General features: G+C 38.7%; 2 protein-coding genes across 8 annotated transcripts in view; both read right to left on the bottom strand.

Annotated features, from left to right (window-relative positions):
* Positions 1-149: 149 nt before the first annotated feature.
* On the bottom strand, positions 150-22,052 carry LOC122660843. Of its 3 annotated transcripts, XM_043856094.1 has the most exons (8): positions 22,048-22,052; positions 21,038-21,045; positions 5,120-5,466; positions 4,911-5,020; positions 3,595-4,415; positions 1,498-1,630; positions 919-1,247; positions 608-829 (listed from the first exon to the last, which is right to left on the bottom strand). In XM_043856094.1, exons 3-8 carry the CDS (start codon positions 5,457-5,459, stop codon positions 709-711), a joined length of 1,854 nt encoding a protein of 617 aa, XP_043712029.1. In that variant the 5' UTR covers positions 5,460-5,466; positions 21,038-21,045; positions 22,048-22,052; the 3' UTR covers positions 608-708. The 3 variants fall into 3 exon arrangements, with proteins under 3 accessions (XP_043712030.1, XP_043712029.1, XP_043712028.1); XM_043856095.1 differs by lacking the exons at positions 21,038-21,045; positions 22,048-22,052 and adding an exon at positions 150-305 and having other exon boundaries at positions 710-829; positions 5,120-5,545; XM_043856093.1 differs by lacking the exons at positions 21,038-21,045; positions 22,048-22,052 and having other exon boundaries at positions 5,120-5,544.
* Positions 8,895-22,841, bottom strand: part of LOC122660842 (BEACH domain-containing protein B-like) — a 133,755-nt gene continuing 119,808 nt past the window's right edge. For 2 of the 5 annotated variants that reach the window (XM_043856089.1, XM_043856088.1), the window contains 13 exons: positions 16,445-16,909; positions 16,096-16,309; positions 15,526-15,747; positions 14,918-15,391; positions 14,469-14,816; positions 13,902-14,354; positions 13,729-13,775; positions 13,480-13,573; positions 13,077-13,283; positions 11,523-11,648; positions 10,861-11,232; positions 10,517-10,748; positions 8,895-9,744 (listed from right to left, as the gene is read on the bottom strand). In XM_043856089.1, coding sequence (XP_043712024.1) covers positions 9,044-9,744; positions 10,517-10,748; positions 10,861-11,232; positions 11,523-11,648; positions 13,077-13,283; positions 13,480-13,573; positions 13,729-13,775; positions 13,902-14,354; positions 14,469-14,816; positions 14,918-15,391; positions 15,526-15,747; positions 16,096-16,309; positions 16,445-16,909 — 3,955 coding nt within the window. In that variant the 3' untranslated portion in view covers positions 8,895-9,043. Of the gene's footprint in view, positions 9,745-10,516; positions 10,749-10,860; positions 11,233-11,522; positions 11,649-13,076; positions 13,284-13,479; positions 13,574-13,728; positions 13,776-13,901; positions 14,355-14,468; positions 14,817-14,917; positions 15,392-15,525; positions 15,748-16,095; positions 16,310-16,444; positions 16,910-22,841 lie in introns of those variants that run through there. The other 3 variants (XM_043856091.1, XM_043856092.1, XR_006332793.1) reach the window with 2 other exon arrangements.

Here is a 22,841-nt window from a genome sequence, read left to right on the forward strand (position 1 = left end):
ACTGCTTCCCTTCATTTTTTAATATTTGGGTGCAATTGTGAAGCTAGGCGGGTGGTGCTAATGTTCCAAGTCGCCCATATCTATTTTAATCGGATTAAGGCATAAGATCATATTTTCACTGGGGTTTCCCACGGACGCAGCCCAAATTCTGTACCTACTCTGAATGATGGCTAATTACGAGGCTCTTGGCGATGAAGCTACTCAATCATGAGGCAGAACGGAAGAGAGGTCGAATTCCATGAGATTAGTGATGGCAGTACATCCGGGGCAAACCCCAAATACTAGTCAGATCCGACCAGAATCACCTGAGTGGGCGAGGATTGGAGAGGAGAGATGGAATAAAAAGAATTTGGAATTATGAAAGAAAAAAAAATCATTTCTTGTTGACAGAAAGAGGAGCCATTACTTGCAAAGGTGCTACAGTAATCATGCCAACTTTTGACTGAGAGAAGCAAGTCTAGTGATCACTGTGATCATAAAAGTAGAAGAGGATTGTGGATACACAAATATATATTATCATAAAAATAAGAAACATTCTTTTCCCTAATACACCATACATGGGTTATAATTGTTAGGTAGACTACAAACAGAATAAGAAGGAATTTTCCACAATCTAAATTAGTGAAGAATTGATTCTGTTAGAGCACATTATATGATCCATAACAATAGAAGGAATATGTCGGGCAGTGGAGGCAAAATATGAACATACTATTTGGAAGGGGACATTAGCTTGTGCTCTTCAGAATCATGCTTCAATGTTGCATCCCCGCCCATCAACTCCTGAAATCCCTCGACCTTCACTGGTGGGGGCCTTACCATGACCATGTTCCTGTATGCACCAAGAAACTTAAGAACTCTTCTAGCTCGAAATATTGTTTTGAGTGGAGTTACTAAAATTCGGTCAAGTCAGGATCTTACTGTGTTTGGAGTTGAGGAATTTGAAGGGAAGCCAATTGCTTAAACTGATGTCTGGATTGAGCAGGGAGGTTGGCCATACCACCCATTTGCTGCTGCCGAAACTGCATCTGGGGGTGTCTACCATTGACCATGGAGTTCCCATCCATTGGCAAGTCAGTTGGGTTCTCAATCTTAACTTCCAACATGGGTCTTTCTTTATCCATACTCATAACAGAGCGAGGAGTTGATGGTTGGTGTCTTTGCATTCTGTCCCCTTGCTGCTGCTGAAAAGCCATATTCTGGGGATGCATCATCTGCATCTGCATTTGAGGATGCATTTGTCGCAGTAACTGTACAGGAGGCCAATTTGGACAGGGAAAGAAGCAGTCACTCATTTCAGAAGAACCACAGGTAACCAATATATTAAGTTGTAAGGAAAATTTCATTCTAATGGCCCATTAGTGCAAAGATTAACAGTGAGAAATGCTAGTAGCAGACTAGCAACACTGGATTTCTAAAACCATAAGCTCTATGAGGGCAACAAAGATATAAAGTGTTCTGCACCAATAAAAAGGGATTTTAATGACTAGATATTCGTACTTGCTGCGGTTGTAGAATGGGACTCTGAAGCTGTGACTGGAATCCTGATTGGAGTTCTCTTAGATGTTGCGGTGCTGGGTGTGTAATTGTCCTGTTACCATCCTTTGCATGCTCCACTAAAGCCCCAAGATTACTGGTGAAAGCAAGGTTTCAACAGAAACTAGCATTAAACAAAACTTTTATATGAAAAATAATTTGAAGCTCCAAGGATTATGTTACTTAAGGGGAAGAAAAGAGCCACTCATTCTTCATTTCTTCTGCAGTATCCAGAAGTTAATATTGTATCAAACAACTGGATAATCGAACAAAACACTAAGGCAACAGTTTGGACCTTAGCTGCATTTTTTTTTGAGGATAGGTAGGCCCCAAGGAGAGTTGAACTCATGACCTCTTAATTGTGAGGTGTTGGTCCCTGCAAACTGAGCGACCCCCTTGGGGTCCTTAGCTGCATTCCTCAATGACTATTTGCTCAAAAAACCATTGACCATAAGTACTGTCACATGGATATAAGGATAAAGTTTGTTATACCTCGACTCTTCATTTCGTCCCACAGTACTCATCTTGATATGGCATGACATGGGAGTGGATAAAGATCTTTTCGGATCCAAAATCCATACCCCATATTTCAAGAGTAAATTTTGATGGTGAACATAGTGGTCATATAAGCCAAGGCGCCTGGGCAGCAGCTTTATTGGTCAAGCCATCAAGGTGTGCATAGAAAAAGGATTTAGTTTAGGACCTTTCAGGTTATGCTATTATTCAACTCTTACTAATATCTTGACCAGGTTATTTAAGATATACTCTACTTGGTATTAATATTAAAGAATAAACTAAAGAGAAGACATGAAGCATTCACCAGTCAATTAAAAATCATTTAACATTCATTAAAAAAAAGCAATAAACAATGAAGAATTTGATTTTTGAGTAACCATGATTTTAGGGCTTAGTAATATTTGTTTTCTAATTTTAACCCCCTTAAAGATATGATCAGTTGCACTAAGGTGCACCATAAAAGCATATAACAAGTATACAAAATTCTGATCATGGGTGCCAGTTACGACTTTGGAGTTTCTTTGCATCATTCCTTCATTTCTGGTTTCCTACCTTGCTCCCATAGAAGGTGTAGCCAAGGCAGATCAAGGACCAAAAGAGACACTAATTTCTCAAAATTAGCAGGTGTTGAGTCAGTGCAGTTACGTGTCTAGAAATCTACCATCTAAATGTTCAATCTTAGGATCTGAAGACTTAGTTAATCTGAATCCAACAATTATGTAAGGCTATATGGACATATCATCCATAACACTCATAGACAATTTCCGTGTAAGCAAGCATGTCAACAGTCTTGATAGATCCATTATTGTTATCTGAAAATGAAAAAAAAAGAAAAAGAAAAAGAAAAGACGATGCAATTACGAACTTGCAACATGAACTTAATAACTTTAAATTTAAATGTAAAATTAAACTCAAAATTTAAAATTCTTAAAGTTAAAAGGGCACATACTTCAACATACATGTTAGTAGATTATGTTATGTTCCAATTAAGCAAGACCCACCAATTTTTTTTTTTAGTCCAGACCAAGCAGAGAGGTCATGCTCATTCACCACAAATGACTTGCCCAAACCCTGTGGTCCGATCGTAGAAAAGGCAAACATGGGTCAGGGATTATATTTGATACAGCTGATTGGTTGATAAACTGCCAAGCGGGGGTGCTAGCTCATTGGATCTGCCAACCTTTTGTTTGGATTATCCAATCTATACCAATTTGGATTGGTATTCCTGGAATGATCCAGGTCCCTTTAACAATCTTTAAATCCTTGGAACCAATGGCAAAAGTGTGAAACTAAAATGCCACAATGTACACTAGGTTTCAGATATTTGGATGATTTTATCTTGACCAGGAGAATACCAGAAAACAAGTTCTCAGGTTCCTTCTTGTAAATTTGGATTTGCTGTAGTTAACTGTAAGACAAAATATTCTCTTCAAAATAATATTTATCAGATAAAATTTCTAGGACTAATAATGAGTACAATAAGAAATGCGTAACAGTGAAACAAAACCACTAGACCACATTTGAGGTATAAAGAAATGCACTCACCTATACCCTGCTGTCTGAAGGAACATTTTGAGAATTTCAATGGCCGAACACTGCTTTCTATAATTATTGGTGAGGGCTTTCAAGATATGACCAAGTTTACAGATATGACAGCTGAGAAGCTGTGACAACACTTCCATTGAAACTTGACTTGCACTTTCAAACCCCACACCTGTCAATACATGAGCTATCACCTTGTGAGACATCTGCAATGCTTGTTCTTGGCCCAGAGGTCTCTTGTTCCCCTCAAGCCCATTCTTTCCCCTATATTTACTTCTCTCAAAACCAGTTCTTAGGTAGTCAGGCCTTATACCAAACCTCTCCATCATTGCAGGACTCCGAGTCACAACAGGAGGTAAGCAGTCAAGTACCCCATAAAACTCTATTTTTTTGTTGTCTTCTGCTCTACTTGCGGGAGGGAGTGCACTATCAGGCACACAGTTCAATGGGAACATTATTTCAGGGAAAAATGATGTTTCATCATCCAATAAGTTATTTCCATCTGAAGCAGAAACTGAATGCAGGTTTGATCCTTTCTCCAAAACAGGATTCCCAAAACCCACATACTGATCCTCTTTATATGCTTGCCGCTTCCTCTTATGCTTCTCAAGACGTCTGAGGTATGTAGACATTCCCTCAGCCGTTCTATTGTGTGGTTCTTGATCCCCAAGGGCCAAAATATTAAGTCTACTAGCTCTGTACTTCTTAGTAAACTGATTGTACCATGATTCCGGCAAGTCATAATGACCAGACTCGTCAGATATATTATCAACCTCCGGTTCAACATATCTTGATCCAACACTTAAGGAATGCTTTGATTGGATCTGCATTGTAAGACAGTAGCATCAACCAAACTGCATAAAAGATGAGAAGAAAAGTAAAGGCATCCTTTCCACAGTCAGAATTTCTACATGGGGGAAAAAGTGTCCAAAGCATGTCCAAGGAAGACTTATTCATTTGGTAAGAGTAACTGAAGACCAAGTGCCTAACACCTAGGCCTTATATCCTGACTAGAAGAGCCAGGGGTTTCATCTCTGCTAGGAACATATCATCATTTCAACTCTGTAGTTCCAATGAATCAGAACGCAGGTCAGATTTTCAACTTAATTATTTATTTCTTCACACTTGTTTTCAAATAAAAATAGTTACTTATAAATTCTGTATTTATAAAACGCACAGCTTATCAGAGAAAATCAAGCACAGGGTAACTACAATAAAGTTTTCTAACTCGCAAAAGTAATTGGAATCAATCACCAAATAATTCAATACAAGCAGAAGAAAACCATCATTAGATAAATCAAGTCCAGCAGCAAATTAACCTTAGACTGTATTGAATTACTGGAAATTGAGCCTTCAGGTGGTTGAACCACTCCATTTCGCGTATCATCTTCTAAAGAGAAGTACACATCATCCTCATGTAACTGCAAATCTGAATGAAATGTGTCAACCGCATAAAAAATTTAATCAACTCAAACCCAATCAAAGAAAAAAACCAAAACACGACAGTAACAATTCCCAGAAGACTTACATGAGTGATTGATCTTCCAAGAAGGAGCAGCAGCAGCAGTGGAAGAAGACGAAGAAGAAGCAGCAGCTGATGATGACGACGAAGAAGAGGGAGGAGAGCGAAGATAGAGGGAGACACTGGCTTTATCGTAGAGGAGAGCACGAACCCTCAGCTGAAGTTGGATCTGAGCCCTAGTTTTAGAATCTTCGGTCTTCAGGAAAGCTTCCCATGTCGACGGGGAGGCGAGGAAATGAACGACGCTGGTGTAATTGGATTCGCCCAGCCATGAACGCCACACACCCCAGCTCTCCAGCTTCCCCGCAAGCTCATAGCCTCGCCCGTCCTCTCCCATTAATGCCATTCTTCTTCTCGTTTACTTTCATGGGCAGAACCAGAGAGGGAACCAGCAATAAGCAACAATTTCAAAACTGGGGGAAAAAAATGGGTTCAACTGAAAAAAATCCTTTTAAAATAATTTATATTTTCAAGTAGAATACAACCTATTTAGCATTATGCCGTGACCATTCTACTCCCCATGACCTCATCCCTACCTACGAATTTAGGGATGTAAACGGATACCCGAAAATGATTTGCATCCGTATTCGTATAGGGGTATCCAAATTTTTATCCGATTAACATGGATTGAGAGTGAATCTTATTAGTTGGGGGCGGAGGCGGGGTTGGGGGCGGAAATTCTGGGTTACACAAGTCAGAGATGTAAACGGATAGTCAAAATTTTGAATTCGATTTGCATCCAAATCCATTTAGGGATATCCGTATCCGATCAAGGAATATCCGGATTCGATCACATTCAATCCATATCCGATCTGTTTACATCCCTACCTAGGATATCAATTCCAAACCGAAACCGTGTGCCGTAATTGAATCAAATTGAAACATTTAAAATCAAGACTGATAAATCATATACTAATCGATTCAGTTTGATTTTAAAAGCAAAATTGTTTATTAAACGCTTAGGTTTGATTATGAATCAGTTATAACAAATAAGGTATATTACCGAACATATTATAACCTATTAATCTGATTGGGCAACAAAAAAAAAAAAAAAACAGAGTTCTAAATGTTGGGCAAAAAAAAAAAAACGTGCGTAGCGTATCTACTCTCTATTGTGAGAGGAGAGAAGTAAACATGGGAGGCACTAGCACAGTAGCATAATACAATGTTATTTTTATAATTTTATAAATTAAGATAATGTGATTTTTTTTCTAGATTTTCTATATATATATATATTGTTTTATGTCTATTAAAATAAATACAAGATAAAATCCAAAGTAAAAAAATAAGAAAATTAAAGACTAAGAAGAGTAAAAGAAAGGGTAGTAGTTGAACTTTCAAGTCTCAACCCTAACTCTCATCAACAAAACGATAAAGATGTCAACGGATCGGATATTATCCAAATCCGTCTAAAAATTAATAGGATATTATCGAATTCTGTCCGAATATAATCGGATACAATTATGATAATGTCAATATCCGACCGAATTCGATCCGTTTACATCCTTATGTTTGATGACCCCTGATCAAACAACAAAAATTTAATAATACAAGACTAGAATAAAAGATCATCTAGGGTCTTTGCTTATTTAGTTGGTTTCATTTGTTCTGATCTAGCTCAAGAGCTTCTTCGAAAGAGAGGGGAGGGGAGGGGGGACTGGGTGGAGAATTTACACTTGAATCAAAGTTTACCAAAATATCAGCAAACTCCCATTAGTTTGCTTATGTATGTCACCAAAAAAAGGAATATAACATCAAATATGGCATGAGCAAGAACTTCCGTTTGGTCTATCAGAGAGATCAAGGCCATGGCCTTGAACTCTTGAAGCAATTATATCTTAACAGCTCAAAACATGCATGGAATCCACCACAACCAGTAGCTTAGCAAATCCTTTACCAACAAATTCTTAAACTCTGCAAATGGCTACTTAAGTTCATGAATGATGATGTTTTGACACAGGACGATGAACTATGGCACAAATCAAAACATCTTTTGCTATCCCAAAAATGCACCCAAAGTCATCTAATTGTTCAATTTTTATCCTCTCTGCCTAGTGCACCTTTAAAGTGCATCAAATTTTTATCCTCACAAGTGTAGTGACCACCATCCCATGCACTGAGTAGTGCATCACACTAAGAGGATGAAAATGTAAGCATTCCATGCACATGAACGCAATCACATCAAGGAATCCCTTTATTTGGACATATAAAAAAGGGGTAGAAAACAAACCCATGACAATAGGCCTGCCACCTATGGGCCTAGTTAAACACCCACTTTCTTCATCCATAAAATATCAATTTTTAGCCATGAAATTAAAAAAATATATGTATATATTTGGACCACTCCATCAATTGGACATTAAAATCAATACTTTTCGGGATTGGGTCCACTCCTTGGTGTGCCCCTCCTAGTTAACCCAATGTTCCACCCACTCAATGGATGGACCACTGGTCCCAGTTGCCAATAAGGCCTAAATGTCATTTTTTCATGATAGATAACAGAGAACATAGAAATTTCATTACCTTTATTAGATGTATGACATCAAAACGGTTAGTGAAATGCATACATTTGATGAGAGCAATGTATACAAAAAAACAGTCCACATTGTTGGCTTGTAGCATAATTCTAAACTATAAGAATTCATTGCCCTGTTGTGGTCAGTTGACATCGTTTTATTACTTTCTTATCTTGAGAGAGATGCATGTTTTTTTTTGGATGAATAAAAATTTTTTATTACCAAAGGGAGAAAAGATACAAGGAGCCCCCAAGGAGGAAAGGGATACACATTGAAAAGAACAAATACAAAATTACAAAGCCACACTCGAGCTAGAGTGGAAGGGCGAGACCCCAAGAAGCAACAATAAGTCCATTTCTATGAGAATCAACACATCTTGAGGGGGCCACAGACAACTTGTTTTTGATATCAAAGAGGATAGAATCCCAAATCTGATGAAAAGATCGGGAATTGGTAATTACTCTTCTGATGTTGTACTCTATCCAAATGTGATAAATAGAGACAACAAAAGCTAGTTTTCTCACTTGATCACAGACTGAGGTACCACCAAAAGTCTTGTTCAATTGTCCACTTGGATCCATTCACGCTGGAGGGGCAAGGGACTTCTTTGCTAGGGCCAACATCTAGAAAGGAGGCCACTCCAAATCCTTGAGGAGAGGTGGGCAGCATCTTGAGAGGAATTCCAACAAACGCAACAAGAACGACGAACAGGAATATGACTCATAATAAGAAAAGACTGCATGGGTAGATGCATATTTTTATGATAACAGAAAATAATTATGACGATACAACTTCAAATGCCAACGCTAAAATACTGGAGGAAACCAATTATATGAACTTATTTGAGTGGACCATCATGAGAACAACTGATCTAAGAATTCCAACTTAATTACATGATTGCTATCTGATTTATCCTACTATTCTTATTTCTTAACTTTGTATTTTTCAGCCATCCAATCTTTTCTCATGCTTCTTGAAATTGTTAATTTTCAACCCTTTTTCAAATCCTTATCATGCCATGTGCAAAAATGTTCTTGAAATTTAAATTTATGATGTTACATGCGGTCATGTTCCATAAAAACTAAGAAGCAAAACACTTGATATTTCCCTTGCAGCCAATGTACTATACGGCTATCACAATGGATTTTTTTTTATTACTTTCACTCTCCTCTCCTGACCATGTGGGACCCATGTAGATGATATCATTCCCTGTGCTGCCATTTGTGTGTCATGGGAGATTCACCCATACTAGCAGCGTGGGGAACCCTCTCCCTTAAGGAAAATAACAAAGAACAAACCGTGACAAATAATATAGAAGGCCGACAAAGCATAGAAGAGAAAAAGTTACCTCAGGTTAACATCAATGGCCAGCACTAACGTCGTGTATCGAGAGGTGCAGTTTGGAATTGTGCATTTACCCTGTTCCAGAAGCCTTGGATTTCACATTTCGAGGATTACTATGTTTCCGAAGCTGGTGGTTTTCTATAGAATATACAAGAAGGCTTCCATCCTTGGTCCCAGCTAAGAAGCACTCTTCTGGTGTAACTGTTAGAGATGTTATAATCCTCCCAACTCCATCATACCTTCTCACAACCTCAAGTGATTTCATCGACCTTACAACTATCTGTCCTTGGTCGCCTGCAGAAACCAAGAATTCACCACAACTGCTGAGTTCAACACAGTTGAGACGCCCATTGGATGCAGAGGTGGAGATGTATTTTCCGTTAATAGAATATAGGTGCAGACTGAGATCATCATCTGCATAAAATACAATCTGTCCATGCCTAGATGCAACCAGCTTTGACAAGGCACTGCCGGATGGATGCTGAAGAGACCTTACATATCTTCCCTCTCGTAAGGTATGGAAAACACATGTTCCATCTTTCGACCCGCTGATAACTATATCAAGCTCTGTACTGACAAATAAACAAGTGATTACATCATCATGGCCACATAGTATATGGAAAGGAGTTTCAACAATGATATGGTCTTTTCTAGGAAGCTCTGTTTGTCCATATCGAGCTCTCTTCTCTGTTGCTCGGAAGCGGTAAACCTCCCACACCATGACTGTTGTGTCATGACTTCCGGTAGCAAGGATGCTTCCATCAGATGTCACTGCAACATTAAAGGATTTCATAAGACTATATGGACCAAATGCAATCATTTTTAAGGAAGATGTGCTAAAAATAAGAATGATATTTGTTGGAGCATAATAACATCAACACTGACAATCCTGGGGCCTTCCTCTCTCTATTTTGCTGCCTAGTTAGCTCTAGGCTCTGGTTTGTTTGCCCTCAGGCCTATGTATTCCTCTTTTTTCTTCGTAATTCAACTTTTTTTCATCCAAAAAAGAAAAAAGAAAAACATCAACACTGACATTAACAGGTAAAGATATTGGATACAAGGGTATGAGCAAGGATAACCAGGAGAGGATATATTTGGTGGGAATGGATCCACTAGTCTGACTACCTCTCAACACCCCTTTGCCCCCAGAAACCCTTTATTTTTCCTTTCCTGTTGAGAGGGAAATGTATTAGTGGTTAATTGTCGGCTGGTGAAGGTTCATGCTCAACCTCTGACTCTTGGGGGAATGAATGAAGAACAGAGCTAAGAACTAAGAAGGTAATATTCTTCTACATAGTAATCTACCCTTTTTTTTTAAGGAAAATAATTCGTGGTAAAAACAAAGTATGCTTTGACCAAAAAAACCCGTAATTGAAGCAATGGATGGTCCCCCGTGACTCACTCCAGTCTGGATGGTTTGCTGTGGCACTATAATATGCATCATCAAGTTTTATTTTATTTTGATGAATAACATGTATTGGTAAGTTTAACTCCACCCAAGAATGCTAGTGCTCAGTTTCTTATCTTGGTGACAAGAGGATACCTGCAACACAGCTGACCACATCTTTGTGCCGCCGGATACTCTGAACCATTCTTCCATCATTAAGGGATATGACTTGGAAGCTATTTTCCCAATTGCCACATGAAATCAAAAATTTTTCAGATGGAGTTTGCATTGTAGCAAAGCATTGTGTTCCGAGCTCGATATTTTCAGCCAATGGACTACCAATTTTACGAGAGGAAAGAACATCAGAACCAATTCCAAAAAAAGGATCCTGCAAAAATATGGCAATTGTATATAACACTCAGCTACTCTACCATCATTCACAAGGAAAAATGAAAAAATCATTACAATTGGCCAATTTAAATGATAATTGGTGGTCTTGCCTGTGAGCCAGTGAAGGTAAAGTTTCCGCCAGATTGAAGTTGGGTGGTCAACCACATCTTGACTGATAGGGTGAGCCCCTGGTTCACAAGGACAATGTTCGAGTCTAATATACCAACAAATAATACAGCAGACGAAGGATAAGTCATACTAGAAATCATGGAAGTCAAATTTATTGAATCAGGAGCAAAATATAAAGGATGAGCAATAGGAATTGGAGGGCTTCTTCTGGGGTGTTTTTTACGAAAAATCTGAATTGGTGTCTGTCCAAAATTTGCAATCTGATCTTCGATGGCAGATCTTTGCCATTCATCTTCCATCGTATCCAGATCAACAGCACCTTCATAAGTCAAGTAATAAAAGATATTTGCTGCCTGTAAAATCAGTTCCTAAGATATTATCCACATCAAACAATTCAGAATTGGAATACAATGAAATTTTTTTTCTTATATGGACCGAGTTTTCCTTAAGCCACAGTGAAGGAGGAATTCCTTCACCGATGGCCATCATTGCTTTTGGATGGGTGCCTGGGAACAGTGAAGTGTATTTCAGACATCCAACAAATGGGAGGGGGGGGGGTAAGTAATAATGACAGTAGATTTGTGGTGAACTCTTCACCGTGGGGGAAGGAAAACTTCCCCCTTCTTATATAATCAATTCCTACCTCCACTGCAGGTTTTCCACGCTGCTTGTAGCCAAATACCAAATCAATCCAATGATGGAGATTAGAGCTGACATATTCACTTTCTAGAGCTTCTCGATTTCTGTTTATGAATTCTTCAGGAGATCCCTGCACAATTCATTGGGGTTAAGCTATTTGAAGACACATAGTAAAAGTTTCAAATGGACTACACCAAGCAAATGTTGCTGGGGAGATTTTATATTTGATATTACTCTCTCTCTGACTTGCTGTGTATGTGTGTGTGTGAGTGAGTCCGTGTACATGTGCCTCTTATCTCCATCTAAGGCTGTGTTTAGTTGCTTTCTCGGCAAGGTGCTTCGATTTCCTCAAGGGAGCAAGAAACTGCCAGTAATCTTATGGCAACCTCCACCAGAGAAATTGGTAGGGGATCTGGGGCCATCAGGTACTGGCGTATCATAAGGAGATCGGATATAATATAGATAAGAGTAATTGAAGGAATCTGACTCTATAGAAAACCAAATATTGAATCAGAATATAGGGAAGAAACAATGTTTCAAGAGCTGCTGCGACATTCAAATCAATAAAGAAGAAAGAGATTGTTCTGTAATACCAATCAATACACCTTATATGACCTACCTCTATTTATGAGATACATTTTGCAAGAAACACCTTGCCAAAATCGTCCCTAAAATTGCTTTTCCTTTCTCTGGAAAGGAAATCAAAAGCACATTCCAAAATTTGTAGGAACAGCATTCCATTTCCAGTCTTCCTGGGAAAGCAACCAAAAACAGCCTAACTACATAATTGATGCAGAATTTCTTGTAATTCACTTAAGAGGAATTAATAAAGCAAGAAAATAAGTCTATATAGACCAGAAATTGAAAAAGGGAAATAAACAAGTCTATAGATACCAGGAAGAAGATAAAAGAGTGCCATATGGCCCATATTAACCCCTCAAATTACTTAAATTATCTGAAAAATTGCCCAAGCAAGTTAATTGTATTGACAAAGATGCTTGGCAGATAAAAGATTCTCAGGATTGGGATAATTTGGAGTAGCATTTTGCTTAAATAGATGAACTATACCTCTCTTTTTTATTTTTAAAAAAAAAATTGTTTCCCAACCTACCTGTGTCTTAATAATTATCAATTTAGATTACTTTTAATGGAACTACCTTTTTCTAAATTTCTTAGGAGTTAGCACAGTGCAAAAGCATAAGCCAAACTACCACAGATATGTGACTAGAAAACCACATTATTTTATATTTTATTTTCAACAATGAAAAACTATTTTTCATGTTCAAAGATTTTTCATAACCTATCCAAAATATGACCTTCTTTGTCCTTGATATTTGTTCCTTGATAACCAACCAAATTCCATTCTCTAATTTAACAATTTATCAGGGTGTATCATTTCAAAGAAAAAACCAACTGTATTTTTCTTAAGATTTTTGAGTTTGTGAGAACAAAATTATCCTCCCACAACAATTTCTTAACAGTAGACTTGAATAAACATGGTAAGTAACAGATTTTCTGCATAATACCTTAGTCAAATTCATCACAGGTCTTCACATACCTTGGCCCAAGGAGGAAGACAAACATCTCCTATAGGTTCTCCATCTTGTTTCACCCCCAGATGATATGAGTTTGAATTCACAAGAAACTCTGGCATGTAAAAGAATTCAGGTATTAACTCCTTCACATCACTTGTATTGGAAAGGCAGTTCTGGTATGTGTTCTTGATGCTTTGGAAAAGGCGATCTGCATGGTCAACTTTACCACCCTGTACAAACAGTTGGACAATCTTTTTTTTAGATAAGTAACATACAAAATTTAATTAAATAGTGTAAAATTATTTTAAACAACTTTCTTCAACTTTATGAGAGTGAGTTCAGTTAAACAAGTTAAGCGAGGGAAAAAAATAAAATAAAAGGGATTAATGCGTTGATTAGTAAGGATTAAGTACCAATATACATTACCTGCAAATTACGATGCAGGGTTGTGAAAGGCTCTAATCTAAGTAGATAGAAAAGCACAATCCCCATGCTTGAATAATGGGACCCATAGTAGAAACTGCAACCAGAAAGAAAAGAGCATTTGCATGACATTTACCCAAAAAAATAACAAAATAAAGAGTATTTATATGATACACAAGGGGGAGGGGGGAGAAAGGTAATATGTCTAATCAAAAGGCAATAATGACTCCTGAAAAGATTTCCAATGATTACCTAGGAATATCAGGATCACAGAAGTTACGATATCTATCCTCAAAAACCTGCAAAGATTTGAAGCATAAATACTACACATATAATAGTAAAATGTCAGGTCTCTTGACTTAGTAAATTGTTCAGTAAAAATGAATACACAAGTCACTACTAGATGGAGACAAATTGATATTCACCTCAAACCTTTTTGAATCCAAAGCCCCAACAGGTTTTGAAAGGTCCCGGAAAGTCGAAGATTTGTTAAAGTCAAGTTTCTCAGAGGAATAATCAGCCAAAACCCAAGGGAAGACAGGATATTGAGTGAAATCATTATAGGATCTGCCTGCAAGTGTATTGAGTATCATTAAGTATTCAAAGTTGGATATATTTCTTCTTCTCCAGCAGTCTTTTGCGGTTTCTGCTAGATCAATTGCAACACGTCTATCTACAAATGAAATAATTTCATTTTTGTCCCGTGCACTTCCCTTTGGGAACAATGATTCGTTTCTAGCGGAAACTATCAACATCCCGACATCTTTTGCAACCTTGGTTGAAGCAAAATTCAAAAATATGGGGGCAACTGAATCATTGAAGAAAACCTCTATTGCAGTATATCTCAGCAAATAGCGAGTCCAATGAACAGCTTTGATCTACCATAATGATAAAAGAAACATGTTACATATATTGAAGAAATAAGTAAATTAGATAGCTGTAGAACTTTACATTTTATTATCAGATTGCTGTAGAACTTTATAGTTTCTTACCTTGCAGACATTCCATCTTCGATGGCGTTTAATTTGTTTTGGTTGTTTTTGAAGTGCATTTGCATTTGCATTTGCTATGTCTGTGTTATCAATGACATTTCCTTTCTCAAGATCCACATCAGAATTTAAGGGCCACTTTGATAACCTCTGCTTCTGGACTCCTCCCAACTGATCAGGTTTGGTAGAGTCTGAACTGCTCAAGACATGAAAGCTGTTAAAGACAGATGATCTTCCAGTTCCTTCCACCAAAAATTCCCCAAAGAAGTGCAGGACACTTTTCATAACTGCTAAATACCCAGCAAGTTTTCTTTTTGGTGTGACAAGAACACAGGGAACAGATAGAAGCACCTAAAAAATGAGAAACCCATACATAGAAAATGCCATTAGTAAAGTTACTAATTTCTGTCATAAAAGTTATACCATACCCTGTTCATAAAACTCTGACATACCTCACTAATTTCTGTCTCTGCTGTACTGGAGGAAGTATCTTTTCTATCTTGAACAATATCCTTCTGGTCCTGGCCTTCTTTTGCAAGCTCTGGACACCGGTCTGCAGTTTCCTCAGTGACAAAGATTTTGGTCTCATTCAGCTCTGTATCATTTTCGCTAGTCTCCATGCTTCCTTCATCAGTAATCCTACGCAGTCCTTTCAATATAAGGCGTTTCATTTTCTCAGGAATATGGCTCACTAAACCAGTTTTGCTTTCACTGACAGGACAACAAGCATCATTGCTGGCGGCAGTGGCTGGAGGACGACACAACTTTTCATCAAAACGGTAATTTCGTCTTAATTTTGGTCTACGTCTCCACATATCTTCTGTCTTGTCAAGTTTCCAATGTGTGATGGTACTATTTGGAAAAGGATTTGCTGACCATGGGCCTCTTTCATCGATCAAAGCACGAAACATGTGGATCCATTTTTGCTATTCAAGAAAATTGGATTGTTAGTATACATACTGAAACTATTCGTGTTTCACTGCATGAGTTTGAAGCCAAACCTGAAAAACTGTTTTATGGACAAATAAAAAAAATATGAAAAGGCAAATTATATTCTTACGGCGACAATTTGCTGATCCTCATCGTGAGCAAGCTGAAAAGCAGCTCGTCTGCCATCATCAAAAGCAAGAATGGTGCTTAAGCTACTTTGTAGCTCATCTTCAAAGGCTCTTTTCTGGTTCGATTCAGCAGAGGAGATCTCATCCATCCTCAACCTCAGCTCATGCAATTGTTTGGCACGGTCGGCTTTTGAAGTGCTAATATACTTCGCCTCATCAGCAATCTGAGCAGTGAAAATAGAAAACAAAGTTCCTCACAGAATTATTATAATACAAATTTGAGAATTATACAATTAGTATGAAATTTTAAAGGATCAAGCTGAGTAAGCAACAAAATTTATAAACTTTACAAAAACATATTGTGGTGGTCCCTAGCTTTAACTGACCCAATAACCAAATCCAAATGTTAGGAAATTCACCATGTCAATAAGTTCCTACGACTTTTCCAGCATTATTTTTTAATCACAAATGACATCGAAGTTCACTGGCTCTAATATGCCAATAATACCTAATCAAACAGAATGCAACACTTAATGAAATAATTAAGACACAAATATAAGATCGTGACATACCATGGCAAGAACTCTCTCTTTTTGAATTAAATTGTGAATGGTGCTTGCTTTCTTGACATTGCCGCTCGAATCTGATGAATCGTCTTTTCCCACAATGCCAGTAGCAAGCATGGATTTCCCACAGTTAATTGTTTCTCGTATCAACTGTGATATTACATGAAAACGGGCCCCATTATCCAGCATTCCATATCGCAGTCTAATGGTAAGCAAGGACCTGTACATCATTGCAACTGACGGTAAATCTCTTCTGACACACATTGTACAGGGAAATAAATATTAAATAATAATGTGGATCCTTCGATGCATGCACTAGTTGAAATTCGACATTGGAAGATAAAGGAAACCATACCATATAAAGAGCTGCAGTCTACTCTTGCTTTGCTCATCATCAGCAGCCAGAAGACAGGGAAGCAGTGGAATGACCTGTTGAACACATTTTGATGCTCTTTCTAGACCAGCTTTACACAGATACAAGATTACAAGCCGAAAAACAATTCTAGGGCATTTTTCCCCTCTTAATAGCATAGCCTTATCAACACTTTTACTAGGTTTTCCACCCAAAGCATTTCCAATTCCTCCTGATACAACAACAGCAGCCATTTCAGCAGCTGGGATATTTAATGATTCTACTAAGCCACGAGCTCTTTGGCCAAGAGATGGGCCTATTATTGCCAAGTGTTTGGCTAGAATCTTGCTTGGCCCCTTCCCATTTATCTCACTAACAATAATCCACAGCTTGTCATATAAATTCCACCACTCATCATCAATTGCATCATCTTCATTCAACAAAGGCTGGTTATGGAGTGGCGTGTTTCTACATAACATGACATAGTTCCAGGTCACAAAAGGTGTAGCAAGAATTAGAGATAGGATACAAAAAGGGGAATAAAAAAAATCTTGTTTCTGTACAAGTTGGATTACAGTAACAATCATTTCCCATGCAGGAACATACCCAGCTGTAAATGATTTTGCTGAATGAAGGATTCCCAAATGTAATCTAGATTGCTATGAAGTTTTTTTTCTTTCTGAAAGCACCTCATCAAGAGGATGTGAAAGAAACTACAGTATGTTATATAAAAGTTGGAAAACCTTCCCACCCGCCGAAAGTTTGACATCGGTGTATAAGCACCATGACATGAGGTTGAGATTCAAGCACCATATGGAGGATGCAGAGAGAGGCCATAACCCTTACCTTAGCCACATTTATGCTGATGAGGACCTGGACCTATCATGGGCAGCTATTTATAGTTCACATGACATGGACATTTTAATGGAGTAAATTGACTTGTTTGGCATTATTAGCTCACAGGATAATCAGGCTATGAGCATGACTATGTAGTTATATGCATAAGGTCCTCTCAAACATGTTAGGGGTCTTCCTCACATGGCTACAGGTATGGCCCTTGTAGATTTGCACATCATACTCAATTCTAGACCCACTCATAACTATAAAAAAATTACAGTTCATATAGGTAAGGATAAGCACAACCTATTCATGTCATCACGAGGAGTAAGAGATGTTTTGTAACAAGTTTATATGGATTGACAACATTTGGCAGACCATCTCATATAAAATCACAGTTTGACATGGTATTACCACAACAAATGGCAAGTAGATGACATACATTGTAATTATATCAACTGCTTAATTACATTAGAGAGTTTATGGTATGCAGAAAGTGTCATTTTTTTATCTAACTTATCATATAGTTGTTTTTTAATTGTATGTCAAGATTCCACTAAGATGAGGGACATAAAGCACATGCTGATGTTGGGTGGATGCATGGAGGAAGTTCTGATGATGGCTCTCCATTTCATGGCAGCAAGGGTGATTATTTTGGCATGATTAAATCAGAAAGCTTTATCTGCTAGAGCTAAAGGTTGGGCTAAATCTTATGAGTGAGCCCATTTCATGTTCTAATTTAACATTTGAAATTATTGAAACGTTATAGACTCGCAAGAAGGCATTTCTGGGGAACACTCCACATTCACACACTACCTCCTATTCCCTAATCATTGATGCAAGAAACCTGCCAGAAATATCCATGATAATATTCCCCAAAGGACTACGATTTTAATAACAAAAAATGAAATTATTATGCGTCCTCCATGCTACTTCTTACTTTTCCAAAGACAATTTCAAGTCTACTACCATCGGCTTTCCTGATCAGAAAGAAAATCAATGGATATCCTTGTTTACAAGTATCATGCTGTTAGAGTTGTTAGAATATCTTGTATAAGGGTAGTTCTGTCATTGTCCTGTTATAAGACATGACCAAGTTGTATTTTTCCTTTTCTTGTTTTATTTCTCTTTACCACCCCTAGGGAGGTCTGTGTAATTTGGAAGAGTTTATTAATGAAGTAATATGTGTGTTGAGAATATCTCAACACACATAATCGATTATTCTCCCAACCTTTCTTCTTCTTCTTCTTCCTCTCTTCTCTTCTCCCCTTCTTCTCCGTCTGGTGTGCTGTAATCTCTTCTCTCTTAATAGAATTGATGCATCTTCAAGTTCTAACTTGGTATCAGAGCTGAGTTCTTTGTTTTGAGAGTCGGCTAAGCTCAGTTTTTGTCTGTCTCCTCCCTTTGGAACCCTAAAAGGATAGAGGGTTCCACTAGGGGCTGTATAATGTAAAGTATTACATCCCTTGGAGTTCCATTCTTTGAACCAACATAAATGGAGGGCTGTAGATGCTGCCGAAGAAGTTTGAAGCTCTAGAAGCTGCTCCTCAAGTTACCTCCAGTCTCTACACCTTTGTTCTTGTTTCTTCCTCATCTCTCAATTTTTTGGAATGAGAATTGCTGCCTTTGGATCGCCTAGGGGTATCCTTTCAGACCCCACAACACTCGGTTGAAGAGGGGCACAGTTTGAGGAGCATAGCTCAATTTTTTGTTGCTCCAAAGGTACCGCCACTCCGCCAGCTCTGTTTCTACTGTTTGTTTGATTCCTATGGGCAGCCAACACATCGGATGATCATTGGTTGATGAGAATGGAAGGTTTGCATCTTGTTACATTTGATGGTTGTTAGTTGGAGTTCTTTTAAAGTCTTTTTTTGGATGTTATGTGGTGAATGACTGCTGGAATGAAATTAGGATGCACATGAGGTGTTTGATTTAAGTCCTTAAGAATTTATCTTCCTTTTGCTGCTGTGACTGCTTGAGCAGTGTGTTGTTCTCTTTGTTTGTTGGTTTTCTTGCTTGTGTGTGGATAAAGATTACTCCCCAGTTGTGCAAGACACCAATCTGTTTTGTTGAAGTTTTTAGGTACCATGTCTACTGTATCAAGAGCTGATTCTGAGGTCAGTGGACCAATTTTGGCTATTGGTCTCCCCACTATGGCTTCCTTTGACAATCCCAATGACCAAATATCTGTTGTGAAATTGGACAATACCAACTACTTGGATTGGTCCCGTTCTGTGAAGTTGTCCCCACGCAGTAGGGGAAAGTTGGGATACATTACTGGCTCTATCAAGGCTCCTGCTACAACTGATCTAGGCTATCTCCAGTGGGAGACAACTTCACTATTATGACTTGGCTGATATTCTCTATGAAACTTGAGATAGGTAGGAGGTTTATGAGTAAGGAGACCGCGAAAGATATCTGGGATAGTGTCTCCAAGGTTTTTGATAGAGTTGGTGCTGCAACAAAAGTGTATCAAATCCTCCAAAAAATCATCCATATGAAACAGGGTGATAAGAGTATATATGATTACTACAACACTGTTATTAGCTTGTGGGAAGAATATGATCACTATAACAACCTCCAGCTGTCCAATTCAGATGATGAGGCAAAGGTTTACAGAAGCCGAGAAAAGGAAAGGATCCTTATTTTGTTTGGTGGCCTTAACCCAGAATATGAGCCTCTTCGCTTGCAAATCTTAGGGAGATCTCCCTTTCCATTTTTGGATGAAGTATGCAGCTACTTGCAACATGAGGAAATCAGGAGAACAACTATGGATATTGCACCATCAACAGAGAGATCTGCTCTTGTTTCTAGTTCTCACAGAGACTGGAAAAGTGGGGGAAAAGGCCAAGGGCCAACTCGTGGAGATCATCGTGAGAGGTTTAAATGTGATCACTATGGAAAGCTTGGACACACCAAGGACAGGTGTTGGGATCTTCATGGGCAGCCCCATGGCATGCGTGGTGGTTCCTCTAGTACACGTGGAAGCAAGCGAGGGGGAGCTAGGGCTCACTCTGTGACTTCTAAGTCTGAGACATCTGGACCCCAACCTGCTCCTGATTCCTTTTCACAGGATGACATTGCAGCCTTCCGCCGGCTGATGTCTCACCTTCTGGTGGGTCAGCTCCTTCTGCCTCAGCTTTGCAGGTCTCGTCCGCTCCTTCCACTACACCTACCTGGATTATTGACTCTGGAGCCTCTGATCACATGACTAGTATGTCACAGTATTATGATTCCTATTCCATTTGCTCTGGCCGGGACAAGGTATGGGTTGCTAATGGTTCCCTTTCTTCTGTCCCTGGTAAGGGTAATGTGAGAGTTACCCCTTCAATTTCCCTTGAGTCTGTCCTTCATGTTCCTGATTTTGCTATTAACCTATTATCAGTGAGTCAATTAACCAAATCCTTAAATTATTGTGTTACTTTCTTTCCCTTCTATTGTTTTTTTTTCAGGATTTGGAGACAAAGAGGGTTATTGGTAGTGGGACTGAAAAAGGAGGACTCTACCTTCTTGAACCATGGTTACCCGATCAATCTACTGCTGCAGCCTATGTTTGTGGTCAGAGTGACCGTAGTACTTTGGAGTCTGTAATGCTTTGGAATCAACGTTTGCGTCATCCCTCTTTTGTTGTTATGAGGAGACAGTTACCCCACTTGTTTACTTCTTTTCCTTCTTCTTATGTTTTTCAATGTGAATCTTGTATTTTTGCTAAACATTGTCGCACAACTTATTCTTATCGTGGTAATAGATCTACTGCACCTTATTCTCTTGTCCATACTGATGTTTGGGGCCTTCTCCTACTACTTCTTTGTCTGGATTTCGTTACTTTGTTTCATTTGTGGATGATTATTCTAGGTCTACTTGGATTGTTTTGTTGAAATAAAAGAGTGATGTTTGTGATGCTTTTAAGGATTTTTATCAACTTATCAGTACTCAATTCGGTACTTGAATCCAAATTGTTAGATCTGATAAGGGGGTGAGTACATGTATGGGGGGCTTCACCAGTTCTTTACTGATGATGGTATAATCCACCAAATGGCATGTGTTGACACCCCTCAACAAAATGGGGTGGCTGAGAGAAAAAAAACGCCACTTGTTGGAAATCACCAGGGGTCTTCTCTTTGGTATGCATGTGCTTAAGACTTTCTGGTCTGATGCACTTCTTACCGCTGCCTTTCTTATTAACTGGATGCCAACTCCACTCCTTGGCTCCAAATCTCCCCTGGCTCTTCTTTCTCCTCAATCCTCAGTCTTCTCCTTGCCTCCAAAAGTCTTTGGTTGTGTTTGTTATGTTCATGCCAACAAATCAGCCCGCTCCAAGCTTGATCCCAAAGCTCTCAAGTGCATCTTCTTGGGTTACTCTGATTCAACCAAAGGGTATAAGTGCTACCATCCCCCTTCCCGAAGGCAACTTCTCTCCAAAGATGTCACCTTCTTTGAGTCTATCCCTTACTTTTCTTCCCCTCAACATCCTGTTCAGGGGGAGGATCCTAGCAATGAACAGGATGCTGATGTCATTCCTTTTCTATCTCCCTTGCTTACCTCCACTTCCCATTCCTATTGGATATTGGAAAGTACAAAGAAGTAGATGTTGTTGATGCTGATGGTGTTGTTGATATTGGTGCTAGTAGTGGTGGTGATGCTAGTAGGAAAAAAGAATACAAGGGAATAAGATTCAAAGATGTTGTATTCACAAGAGGTAATGTTTGTTGAAGGGAAAAGGAAAGCAACCATGGTATGAGTTGAAGGGAAAGCAACCCTACCAAAACCCCTCTTTGGATCCACATCCTTAGTCTCATCTTCCTAAGTCAGGTAATACTTCTCCTTCTAAATTAGATTTTCCCATTGCTATGAGAAAGGGGAAAAGAGCCTGTACTAACCCCATAGCCCAGTTTGTTTCCTATGACTCTATTTCTCCTACAGGTATTGCCTTTTCCACTGCCCTTGAGTTTCTTTCATTCCCAAAAATGTCACAGAGGCCTTATCCGATCCAAAATGGATGCAAGCAATGTTTGAGGAAATGGTGGCTCTGGAGAAGAACAATACTTGGATACTAGTTGATCTTCCCAAGGGGAGAACTCTAGTTGGATGCAGATGGGTTTATACAATCAAGTATAGATCCGATGGTACAGTGGAAAGATATAAAGCTAGGTTGGTTGCAAAAGGATATAGTCAGGTGCATGACATTGACTACCAGGAGACTTTTGCCCCTGTAGCCAAGCATAACTCAATCAGGGTTCTTCTTTCAGTGGCAAGCAATAAAGATTGGCCAATGTACCAATTAGATGTGAAGAATGCATTTCTTCATGGAGATTTAGCAGAAGAAGTGTACATGCAGCCTCCACCTGGTTTTAAGTGTCCCTCAGCTGAAGGAAAAGTGTCTCTTGAAGAAAGCTCTCTATGGCCTCAAGCAGTCTTCTAAGGCCTAGTTTGAGAGATTTAGACAAGCCATCCTGAAGAATGGGTATTATCAGAGTCAAGCTGACCACACCTTGTTTATCAGGAGAGGTAATGGTACAGTTACAGCTCTAATTGTCTATGTTGATGACATTGTGGTAACTGG

Source organism: Telopea speciosissima, chromosome 5, assembly GCF_018873765.1.
Source record: "Telopea speciosissima isolate NSW1024214 ecotype Mountain lineage chromosome 5, Tspe_v1, whole genome shotgun sequence".
Classification (NCBI taxonomy): Eukaryota; Viridiplantae; Streptophyta; class Magnoliopsida; order Proteales; family Proteaceae; genus Telopea; species Telopea speciosissima.